This window comes from Rana temporaria, chromosome 1 (genome assembly GCF_905171775.1).
Source record: "Rana temporaria chromosome 1, aRanTem1.1, whole genome shotgun sequence".
Taxonomy (NCBI): Eukaryota; Metazoa; Chordata; class Amphibia; order Anura; family Ranidae; genus Rana; species Rana temporaria.
The window spans coordinates 550,289,576-550,302,390 of record NC_053489.1 but is presented as its reverse complement, the minus strand read 5'-3'; the positions used below and the strand labels follow the sequence as shown (position 1 = coordinate 550,302,390).

At 41.6% G+C, this 12,815-nt stretch overlaps 1 protein-coding gene across 2 annotated transcripts in view; it reads left to right on the top strand.

Moving 5' to 3' along the window:
- The window catches only part of HPGD (15-hydroxyprostaglandin dehydrogenase), a 141,689-nt gene that overhangs the window by 116,014 nt on the left and 12,860 nt on the right, over positions 1 to 12,815 (top strand). For both annotated transcript variants that reach the window (XM_040333565.1, XM_040333556.1), the window contains exon 6: positions 9,970 to 10,133. In XM_040333565.1, the coding sequence (XP_040189499.1) occupies positions 9,970 to 10,133 (164 nt within the window). The remainder of the gene's footprint in view (positions 1 to 9,969; positions 10,134 to 12,815) is intronic.

Genomic DNA, 12,815 nt, shown 5'->3' with positions numbered 1-12,815 from the left:
AAAAACAAAATGAGTCAGTGCCTCCAAAGTGGTAGCTGAAATAAACTATGCAATAAGACTTGCATTATAGTGGAACGCTTATTTTTAATGTATTTTAACCACTTGCTTACTGGGCACATATACCCCCTCCTGCCCAGGTGAAATTTCAGCTTCCGACACTGCGTCGCTTTAACTGACAATTGCGCGGTCGTGCAACGTGGCTCCCAAACAAAATTGACGTCCTTTTTTCCCCACAAGTAGAGCTTTCTTTTGGTGGTATTTGATCGCCTGTGCGGTTTTTATTTTTTGCGCTATAAACAAAAAAGAGCGTCAATTTTGAAAAAAAAAATACAATATTTTTTACTTGTTGCTATAATAAATATGCCAATTTAAAAAAAAAAACTTTTTTTTCTCAGTTTAGGTCGATACGTATTCTTCTACATATTTTTGGTAAAAAAAAAAAAAAATCGCAATAAGCGCAAAAGTTATAGCGCCTACAAAATAGGGGACATAATTATTATTTTTTATTATTTATTTTTTTACTAGAAATGGCGGCGATCTGCGATTTTTATTGGGACTGCAACGTTATGGCAGACACATCGGACACTTTTGACACATTTTTGGCGCCATTCACATTTATACTGCGATCAGTGCTATAAATATGCACTAATTACTGTATAAATGTGACTGGCATTGAAGGGGTTAACACTAGGGGGTGAGGAAGGGGTTAAATGTATTCCCTGCATTGTGTTCTAACTGTGGGGGAAGGGGGGTGACTGGGGGAGGTGACCGATCTATGTCCCTATGTACAAGGGACACAGATCGGTCTCCTCTCCAGAGACAGGACGCTGTCTCTGTGTGAGCCGGCAATGAGAGATGATCTCATATGTTTACATATGAGATCATCTCTCATTGGCCGCACCGATCGCATCGCAAACGGCCACTCTGATTGGCCGTTTGCGGCGATCTGTAATTGGCTGTGTCCAAGGGACACAGCCAACACAGAGTTTCCCCCGCTCTGGAGCGCGCGCGGGGAACGCCCAAAGGGGTGGACGTCAATCGACGTCCAGTTGGATATTCAGGTCCGCGCTGTAGCCGTCATTCGACTATAGCGCGGGCCTCAAGAAGTTAATACATATTTTCACTAAATTCCTTCCAGATGGAAATATATTATCCAATGCAAATGAACATAGGAGAGTGCTTTAAATGGGACAAGGGGGCAAATGCCCCCAGGTCACTGGTTTTCGACAAATTATGGCCTGCTGTAAAAATATAAAACAGTCTCTATTTCAATGCATTCCATACTTATCTATTACTGCAATATTGGTCTCACTAAATTAGAAATCTAAAGCTGATGAATTCATGTCACCAGCCCATATAAATATTGATTGTGCAGATGATTTTCAAGAGCAGAAGCTTGGAAAAAAAGATGAGGCCAGAATTGCTTCTGCCTGAACATTCTGAATGTTCTGAATACTTCAGAATGCGACTATAGAGCATATACGTTCACCTGTTGAATTGCTTGGTAACACAAATTGCCAATCACATGGCAGCAACTCAATGTGTTAGGCCTCGTACAAACGATAGGTTAACCAGAGGACAACGGTCTGAAGGACCGTTTTCATCGGTCAAAACCGATCGTGTGTGGGCCCCATAGGTTATTTAAACTTTGGTTAAAAAAAAGACAACTTGCTGTAAAATTTAACCGATGGATTGCTAACCGATAGGTCAAAACCGATCGTTTAGTATGCAAAACCATTGGTTAAAAATCCATGCATGCTCAGACATGCTCCTTCAGACCGTTGTCCTCTGGTTAACCTATCGTGTGTGTACGAGGCTTCAAGGCATCTAGGCTTGCTGAAGTTCAAACTGAGCATCAAAATGGAGAAGAAAAGGGATTTAAAGAGGAAGTAAACCCTCTGGCAAGACACAGGCATAATGAGCTAGTATGCATAGCATACTAGCTCATTATAAATTACTTACCTGAGATCGAAGCCCCCGCAGCAGTCCATGTTCCCCTCCTCTGTCGCCACCATCTCTCCCGGAGTGACTTCTGGGGAAAGCATGGATCCGTCCTGCCTTGTATCAATGGTTCAGGCTGGTGGTGTTGTAATGGTGTGTAGGATATTTTCTTGCCACAGTTTGGGCGCCTTGGTACCAATTGAACATAATTTAAATGCCATGGCCTACCTGATCTTGTTGCTGGCCATGTCCATCCCTTTATAACTACAATGTACCCATCTTCTGACAGCTACTTCCAGCAGGATAATGCACCATGTCGCAAAGCTCAAATTATCTCAAACTGGTTTCTTAAACATGACAATGAGTTAACTGTACTCCAATGGCCTTCACAGTCACCAGATTTCAATCCAATGGAGCACCGTCGGGATGTGGTGGAACAGGAGATTCAAATCATGGATGTGCAGCTGACAAATCTGCAGCAACTGTTATCATGTCAATACGGACCAAAATCTCTGAGGAATTTTTCCAACACCTTGTTAAACCTATGCCACAAATAATTAAGGCAGTTCTGAAGGCAAAAGGGGGGTCCAACCCGATACTAGTAAGCTTTACCTAAAATAGCGGCCAGAGAGTGTACTTCACTACAATGAGCTGCATACCTTTGCTTCAGAGCATCTTAAACTATATAATTATTATTACTGTATATACTGGCGTATAACATGCACTTTTTTACCCTGAAAATAGACGGTAAACTGCGTTTTATACACCAATATTTTTTTTTATTACCAATGGGGGGCGGTCCGCCCCGGGTGCCACCCATTGGTGGGGTGTCAGGCCAGCTGCCCCGCCTCTCTTGGCCCTGGGACAGCTCTGCCAGCATACCTTAAATATAAGAAAACGTTACTGCCTTTCTAATACACCGCTCCTCCTGTGCCACCCTCAATGTAAATGAAAGCCTCTAAATACCTCAACTAACACCGCTTCTTCTCACCCCTCTTCTCCTACCGCTCTGCCTCCTCGAGTGTAGCCTTTGATTGGAGGAGGAGAGCGGTCATGTGACCATCAATGAATCAGCAGAGGAGAGCAGTCACATGACCTGGTCCATGAAAGAGCGGTGTTAATTGAGGTTTTTAGAAGCTTCGATTTACAACAGTGACACAGGAGGAGCGGTGTATGAGAAAAGGCTGACAGTGATGTTTTCTCAACTTTACCGGGGGCCTCCAGGGAGTGCAGGGGGGCTTTATAATGAATGGGAGTCTGTGTCCCGTACAGGGAGTCTTTGGTTCCCCGTGTAGGGAGCTGTGGATTTTTTTTCCTGCAACCTCCTTCTTAAAGTTAGCGTGCGTGTTATACACTTGTGCATGTTATACACAGATAAATACAGTAGTTAGTTTTGATTCAAGCTAGGAAATATTTCTATAGCCCAGGGGTGGACTGACCATTGAAGCACTCGGGCACTGCCCGAGGGCCCCATGCCACTAAGGGGCCCCATCAGGGTTGCCAGGCTCATTAAAACCAGGGACAGTATGTAAAAAATCTGTGTTTTTTTTACATCTGTCCCTGTTTTGTCCAAAACCGACACGTTTTTGATGTGAAAATCCTGAGATTTTAGTTGCCCCACCTCTGTAATGCCTCCTGGTTTGGTGGCCATCTGTAAGCCCGGGGGCCCCATAATCTTCTTTTTTTTTTATTCTATATTTTATTGTTTTTTAATCGATTTTATACAAACAAACATACTTCAATTGCATACGTATTACATATATAACATATCTCAAATCGATTCTGCAATAGAAGGAATTTACAGAGCATTTCAGTTCCAATTTTTTTCCTTTTCTAGATATGTTTATCAATAAATTGTGAACTGGTGTTCAAAAAGATAAAAAACAGCGCTTATGAGTGGGTAAGTGACCACTCAGTAATAAATAATCCCAAAGATCGGTGATGGTGTGATAGGTGATAGACTATGGTACAGGTGCACCGAACTACCAAGAAAATCACCTGAATGTGGAATACTCCCCCAATTGGGGTGCAGACTTACCACAGTAGAATAAATTCTATACTCAAACCATCAGATCAACAGGTACTGTATGGGGTTAACTTCTCAGACGGAGACACATGAAAGGCAAAAAAACACATACAAATTGCATAGTGTGATATTGCACAAACAAAGTCCTGCTGATATAGGTAAACTAGTGGTTAATGCCCGTACAGTGTATCCAACGAAAATGAACATATAAACAAATGGTATCACCGCTATCGCCGACGTCTTCCAACCCCCAGGGGCCGCGCGTGTGCTGCGGGAATAATAAGGTGTTTTTCCTTGCTGTGGTTGGCGTCTGGTGGAACGCGGTGGAACGCACTGTTGTCTTCCTGTGTAGCGCTGTCTGTAGCCACGCTCTGACGCGTTTCGTCACTTCCGACTTCAACTGAGGACGCCCTCAGTTGAAGTCGGAAGTGACGAAACGCGTCAGGGCGTGGCTACAGACAGCGCTACACAGGAAGACAACAGTGCGTTCCACCGCGTTCCACCAGACGCCAACCACAGCAAGGAAAAACACCTTATTATTCCCGCAGCACACGCGCGGCCCCTGGGGGTTGGAAGACGTCGGCGATAGCGGTGATACCATTTGTTTATATGTTCATTTTCGTTGGATACACTGTACGGGCATTAACCACTAGTTTACCTATATCAGCAGGACTTTGTGCAATATCACACTATGCAATTTGTATGTGTTTTTTTGCCTTTCATGTGTCTCCGTCTGAGAAGTTAACCCCATACAGTACCTGTTGATCTGATGGTTTGAGTATAGAATTTATTCTACTGTGGTAAGTCTGCACCCCAATTGGGGGAGTATTCCACATTCAGGTGATTTTCTTGGTAGTTCGGTGCACCTGTACCATAGTCTATCACCTATCACACCATCACCGATCTTTGGGATTATTTATTACTGAGTGGTCACTTACCCACTCATAAGCGCTGTTTTTTATCTTTTTGAACACCAGTTCACAATTTATTGATAAACCTATTTCTATATCTTTAGATGGGTCACCATTTAACTTAAATAGCTGCTACATTGAGCAATTCCACCTTTATTGTGGGGATTGTCCCATCACTTTATAATAGTATATATCACATCTCCACCACTTCGGTTGAGGTAATTGACTACCACTGGGCGCCGGAAGTGCAACATTAGGCCTTCACTCATTGCACCCTCTTACATACTTTTCTAGATATACTGACGGTATAGATAATCTTCATCGTCCTTCCTATTTATCAAGCCGGCACAACAAAAAACAAAAACAGAACAAAAACAAACCAACCAAAAAAAAAAAAAACAACACGAAAAAAATAAATAAAAAAAAGAAGAAGAAAAAAAATTATAATTTTCTATTGCCCGGGGGCCCCATGAGTTGTCAGTCCGCCCCTGCTATAGCCTCAATTTATTCTCTGCAATGGCTAAAGAAAAATTGTGATGTAGTAGGATACCATGAAAAGGAACTCCATACTCAAATTTTAGTGTTAAGTCAACCATTTCATTGGTGTACTAACTCTAAAATGAGAATTTTTTTACAACAAGGTATAGTAGAAAATGTTATACCTTGGATCAAAGTGATTGATTAGATATTTCAAGATGTCAATCGAGATATTTCAGAATTGCCAGACCTTAATCGATTCTCAAATGGATACTTGCAATTCTAAAAAATAAATTACTTTTATGAGGAAAAAAAAAAATACTAATTATGTTTTTCCATGGATATCTCAATTTTGCCTAAATGCTTTAAATACATATAATGAAAACACAGAAGTAAAAAAAAATATATATATATATATATATATATATATATATATATATATATATATATATATATATATATATATATATATATATAATATATTTACTAAACGCCTTTCCTGAATAACAGATTTCTTTCCGGCTACTACTAATCTGGTTACGAATTCCATATAAAGTAAAATGTGAGATTTACAGTGGCAAAATAAAGATTGGCCTCAAAATGACTGGAACATGTGGGGGCTTTGAGTTGTAGTGTTATGAAAGAGTACATCATTTTTATCAATCTCTTAGCTGCTTGTTGCTTAGTAATAGGAGCCTTTGTGACCCTGATGTCACTGACTTATCTAGTCTTTTCATAATGTAAGAAATAATAATGATGCTTTCCAGTCCTGTCTTTTCCTTTTTTTAATTTGGATATGTGATCATTGTCATTCAATGAGCAAATAAAGTCGACAGCAGGAACAATTTGTTCTGTGTTTAGATGCTTTGTGCCAAATAAAATGGAACTTTCACAGTACAAGTAAATGATTACAGTGTTTAAAAGCAGAGAAAAGTTATTAACTCTGGAAACAAGGTACAGCTCAGAGGAAAGATCAATTCCCTACAAATTACCCTTCTGATGTTTATACACGGTTGCAACCTGACAGAAAAACAATAGCAAGACCACTGCTGTTTGTAATAAATCTTGGTTATAAAATCCATATGCAAATGATTTCTACAGCTTCATGCAGCACCTACAAAAGAAACAATGTCCAAAAAATAGCCAATTAGTTATATCAGTTTAATCGCCTTTTAATAACGTGTTGTCTTTGGTTAAAAAAAGAAATGCCTGCCAATGAGCCTAGCATCATAGGATGTCTGTCCCTATAAAGATCTGCACTGGCAATGACTAGCTTATCAAAAACCAGCAGAAACATTTTGAACATGTTTAAAAATCTGGAGCAAGAAAAATCTTGCTGCACATCTGAGATGCTTAATGGGAGGATCAAGGCAAATTAGTGTATAATGTGAGATTTTTTTTACACGTATACTGTTGTATAATACATGAACATCAGGGCCGCCATCAGGAATTATGGGGCCCCTTACACAGCTTCAGGCATTGGCCCCCGGGGGGGGTGGGGTGCTGCCGCCTGAAATTGAGAAGCGAGGGGGGGTGGGCCTGCCACGACAAATTGAGTAGCGGGGGGCCCCTTTACAATAAGAAGAAATAAAAAAAAATGTATATAAAAAAAGAGGGGGTAGCCATCCGGGGCCCTGGGGACCTCTGGGCCCTTTAATAAAAATAAATAAAAAATATATATAAAAAATATATATTTCTGGGGCCCTGGGGACCGCTGGGCCCTATAATATATATATATTTTTTTTTTTATGAAAAGAAATGACAAAAAAAGGGGTGTTGCCATCCGGGACCTCTGGGTCCTTTAATAAAAATAAAAAAAATAAACCATTGGGCCCTTTAATAAAAAATAAATAAAAAAAATACATATATAAAAATAAACATTTATATAAAAAAAAAAGGGGGGGTTGCCATCCAGGGCCCTGGGGACCTCTGGGCCCTTTAATAATAAATTATATATATATTTTTTTTTTTAAAGGGGGTTGCCATCCGGACCTCCGGGCCCCTTACAGGTGTACTGCCTGTACCCCCCTGATGGCGGCCCTGATGAACATACATAGTTCACTTTAGACAGTACCAGTACCATATTTCACAACATGAACCCAATGATTCAATAAAAAAAGAGTCTCATTTGATTTGCAAATAAGTCACCAATGAATACCAATCTTGTTCAACAAATGTACCTAGTATTTCAACCTCACTGAATGTTTCAGTATGAACTGACAAAGATATCTCTGACCTTAGTTACAATGGTAAGCTTTTATATGGCATGGTAAAATATGCTACATTTAATAGCTGCAAAACCAACCTGCATTTGTTCTAGATGCCAACTCCCCAATACTGCAATGTTAAAGATTTGCAAACATGGCTTTAAGGATTTGCAGTCAGAGGTGTAAAAAAAGGTGGCAGAAGTACATACACCTAATGACGGCAAATCAAAATGCAGCCTTTAGCGACTTAGTTCAGACAGCCAACCAAAGCTGGTTTCTGATCTGCCAGTATGGTGTATTGTCCTTCATTGATTTGTGACTCGAGGGTTTATGTGCACAACCAAAGTGTTACTTTAGTACCTATGAAATTCTTTGATCTTGTAGTGTCACGCAAGAAAAATATTAAAAAGGCTTTGGTCCTTGTTGTGCTTCAGTAGTCATGTTTGTTTTTAAATTAAAACATTTGGCCTTTGACTTTAGCCTATATGTTCCATAAAGAACTGAATATATGAACTAGCTTCACTGCTATCAATCAATACCCAGTGAAAAAAAATATAATTTGCTACTGTCAGTATACAGTATGAAGATGTATTTGCCTGCACAGTGTTAACCTAATAAAGACCTTATAGTGCTAAAGTAACTCGTCTTGCATGATCATGATATTAGTTCCTGTAACATATATTGTCCATTTTAGTTTATGACAATGTTGCATTTCAGGCAGTCTTGTTTTGGTGAGCCTAATTTACAGTTTTTTTGCAATTTCTTGTTTAATTTTTTTCTGCAGCAGAGTCCTCTTGACAAGCTTGAGGCTGCCTTTGGTCTGACAGATGTGCTTATAATTTGTATGCCTGTATATTATATTGCTTAAAGCAGAGCTCCACCCTAAAGTGGAACTCCCGCTGATCGGAACCCTCCCCCTCCACCGGTGTCACATTTGACAGCTTTCAGGGGGGAGGGGGTGCAGAAACCTGTCTAAAGACAGGTATTTGCACCCACTTCCGGCCACACAGTCTCAGGCAGACTGCAGGCATGATGTCAGCTCCCCCCCCCGAGTGTTCTGGGAACACTCGGCTCCCAGTACACAGTGGTAGCCAATCGGCAGGTGCAGCGCGACTCGTGCATGCACTGTAGGGAACCGGGCAGTGAAGCCTGGAGCGCTTCACTTCCTGGTTCCCTCACCAAGGATGGCGGGGGGCAGCAGAGTGACGAGCGATCGCTCGTCCATTGCTGCGGATGGCGCTGGGCTCCAGGACAGGTAAGTGTCCTAATATTAAAAGTCAGCAGCTGCAGTATTTGTAGCTGATGGCTTTTAATATTTTTTTTTCAGCAGACATCCGCTTTAAAAGGTTTTACAATTTAACTTTAAACTGAAATGTCAGTTTTAGATGGGAGCTGAAGGGTTGAAGTCCCTTCTAGCTTTGTACAATCAGGAAGAGCTTACCCATTCCAGTGTTCCCTAAAAATATTATAAACTAATGTAAGGACGGTTTACAGTTGAATATATAATACCTTTAAAATGACCTCTATGGGAATAGGAACTGAGAACATCTTTGGAGATGGATAAAGCAAAAACTGGACACCTACTTGAAGAGGGAAGATGACAGGAACTGAGGGCCTTTTTGGAGATGGATGGGTACAAAAACTGTAGACCTTCTTATGCCGTGTACACACGATCGAAAATTCCGGCAAGAAAACCATAGATTTTTTTCCGACGGAATGTTGGCTCAAACTTGTGTTGCATACACACAGTCACACGAAATTCCAACCGTCAAGAACACGGTGACGTACAACTCTACGACAAGCCGAGAAAAATGAAGTTTAATGCTTCCGAGCATGCTTCGACTTGATTCCGAGCATTCGTGTTTTTTTGTGCGGCGGAATTGCATACAGACGATTGGAATTTCCGACAAGAACTTTTCTTGTCGGAAAAAATTGAGAACCAGCTCTCAAATTTTTGCTGTCAGAAGTTCCAACAGAAAAAGTCTGATGAAGACTACACACGATTGGAATTTCCGACCAAAAGCTCACATCAAACTTTTCTTGTCGGAAATTCAGACCGTGTGTATGCGGCATTAGAGATGGTTGGAAAGAGAAACTGGAGACCTGCTTGGAAAAAATATAAACTAGAGCCCTTCTTGAAGAGGGGTAGGGATACAAACTGCAGACCTCCTTGGTGTAGGCTAGGAACAGAAGCTAGATACTGTTGGTAACAGAAGCTGGAGACCTCCTTGGAAAGGGATGAGAATAGAAACTGGAGATGTTTCTAGGAATGGGTGAAAACAGTTGTAGTTGATTCAACTTCAATTTAAAAAAATGCAGCCTAATAAGTAGTGGTAAGATTGTAGATTGTAAGATTGTAAGAGTGTAGATTTCAAACTCAATTCCTGTTATTTTTTCTTCTCTACAGGCACTTGCATCTATTGGAAACTATGGAGTACGAATAAATACAGTTTGTCCAGCCTTTGTAGACACTCCACTTCTAGAATCTATCGAGAAAGAAGAAAATATGGGAGAATATTTTAAATACAAGGATAACATAAAGGACATGATGAAATCATTTGGTGTACTAGAGTAAGTGCAGAAATGAGTGCAAGTAACCTATCATTTAATTAGCAGATTTCCATGGTTCATATTTATACATGATAACCTTTGACTTCCCCCCTGAGCCTGAACTTTTTTTTTCCAGCTCCATTAGTAGCCACTACTGATGTCAGGATGCTGGCTTTGCATTATTTTGACATGCTGTCAGTATGGAGGCTCTCAGTGCAGGACAATGTGGACATGCAACAGAAGAGTAACTAAAGCAGCCTGTAATGTACACAAAGGTTTTACATCAAAGTCAAGGCTCCAACCTCTGGGTGCACCGTTTTTTCTCAGCTGAGAGTGAGTTTTTGGTGAGATGAAAAGAAAAGGGAAGAGGTGTACACAGCAGTAGGAGTATCAAAAGTTGCTGAACAGCCAGAAAACTTCCAAAGACAAGGGGAAGGAGGTTGAGGCTAGACTGGAGTAGTTTGCCTTTGGGTATGTGACGGAAGCAGCACACAATGTACATGCTGTTAAAGTGGTTCTAAAGGCTAATTGTTTTTTTTGTTTTTTTTATAAAACCGAAGAATTTCCAAGCTCAACTTACCAACCAGCCTGCGACCAACCAAATTAACCTATCTAACAGTATGCGTTAAAAACAGGGGATTGGGTGCACACATTTACAAATACATGCGTAAACTACAGGCCCCGCCAAGGCACCCTGTATCATGTAGACCATAACTCTAAATTTGGAGAGTCTCCACAGTGGGAGCACATGTATTCTGATTGATAGGTGAAGGGCAGATGACTGGAGGGAGCCCAACCCTCCTTAAAGGCGCAGGAACACACTAGACACCCAGCACATTGCAAAATGGCAGCAAAGGTGTCAGTGCGTTGCCTGACCAATATGTCAACAATACAAAAAAAGGTCACTGCCCACACTAATAATTGGTCTTCACAGCAAGGAGCACTGGAAGGTCAAACGCATGTCAAATAAAACCAAAGAATTTCCAAGCTCAAATTACCAACCAGCCTGCGACCAACCAAATTAACCTGTCCAACAGTATGCATTCAAAACAGGGGTTTAGTTGCCCACATTTGCAAATACATGCATAAGCTGTAGGCTCCCTGTATCCTATAGACCCTAACTCTAAATTTGGAGAGTCTCCACAGTGGGAGCACATGTATTCTGATGAAAAGATAAAGGGCATGTATGTATTTAAGATTAAAAAAAAACTTATGAATGCAGCTCCTCAGCCCCCCTTATGCTTGAGCCCAATCTCAATCCAGCAATGTGCATGAGAGAAGCAGCCCTCTTGGCTCTCTTAGTCATGGGGTCAGAGTCTGCAATAGAAGCCATTGGTACCTGCTGCTTTCAATCACCGTCAGTGAGGAGGGAGCAAGGCAGGGTGAACCACATTGTGTGTGTCTATGAACACACAAAGCTGGCTTGGGAGCCAGCCTGCCTGAGTGTCCCCATAGCAAGCAGCTTTCTATGGTGGTCAATGGGTGGGGGGGAGGAGCCAGGAGTGATGGATGGGACCAGAGAAGAGAAGCATCTGGGATTCTCTGTACAAAGCCATTGCACAGAGCATGTAAGTATACATGTTTGTTTTAAAAAAATGAAGGGTTCACAATCATTTTAAAACTCAATCTGTGAAATCTATCTCCCCATTGGAGCCAGCGATACTCTGAGATTAATGCAGAGAACCAAACCACTGCACACAATGATGTTACACTCAGCCAAATTTTTTTTTAAGTCCCCACCTTGGGACCACCCATGCTTATCTTTTTAAGACCAAGCTTGAGCATTTTTTGTTGTCAATGAGTAGATTTCGGCTAAACATTCGAGGCGAGCAAAAGTTTGGCATAAACATCGAATTTGCGGGGCGCTCGACTGGGTGTTCACCTGCACCTGTTCACGCTGCACAGTGCAATCTAGGGCCCTAATTGGATGAAACAATGCTCCTGACTGCTGGTCAGGTGCAAGGCTTTTCCCAATCAGGACACCGAGCACAGTCAGCAATGATTGGACAAAGTCATGATGACTTTGCCCAATTATGGCTTAGTGCCCATAATCCCATCCCACAGGAACCTTTTGCAGTGTGGTGTTGGGGTGGAAATAGGTGGAGCAGAGCTCAGTTTGGCTCAATTTAAAGAGCATCAAACACCACTTTTCATTGAATAAATGGCATCTAATTATACATTTCTCACTATCTATTAAATTTGGGTAGCATAGACCAAAGCTTGTGACAGCAATAAAAGTCTTCCTAATAGCTGTGGTCTGCGATGCAGCTGCTTAGTAAATCCCGTAGATTAATGCGCATGACCAGCATAAGCCCCCCCATCATGTCTGGGAGGCCAACAAGGAGAGGCAGATGTTCCCATGCCACTATGAGGGGGCCAGCAGCGTCCTTGTCAACAGGCAAAGGTGGACGTGGTCCTTCCTCAGGCAGGGTACGTTTTTCTCTGTTTAGTTATGTTGCCCATGCTGTCCAGCATAGTAAACCGTCCTCCTCTATCATCCAAGCTGACACTAGTTCGCAATCCGCTGCAGTTGCCAGAGCGGCCTCTTCTGCCTGCTTGTCTACAGCTACTCCTGCCATAGCCCCATCATCATGCACAAAGGAGTCAGCTGAATTTTTTGAACACTGTGTCAGTCCTGCGCCCTCCAAGAGTAACTGGGAGCAGTTACATGTTGCAGGCACCACCAACACCCAAGGTCCAATT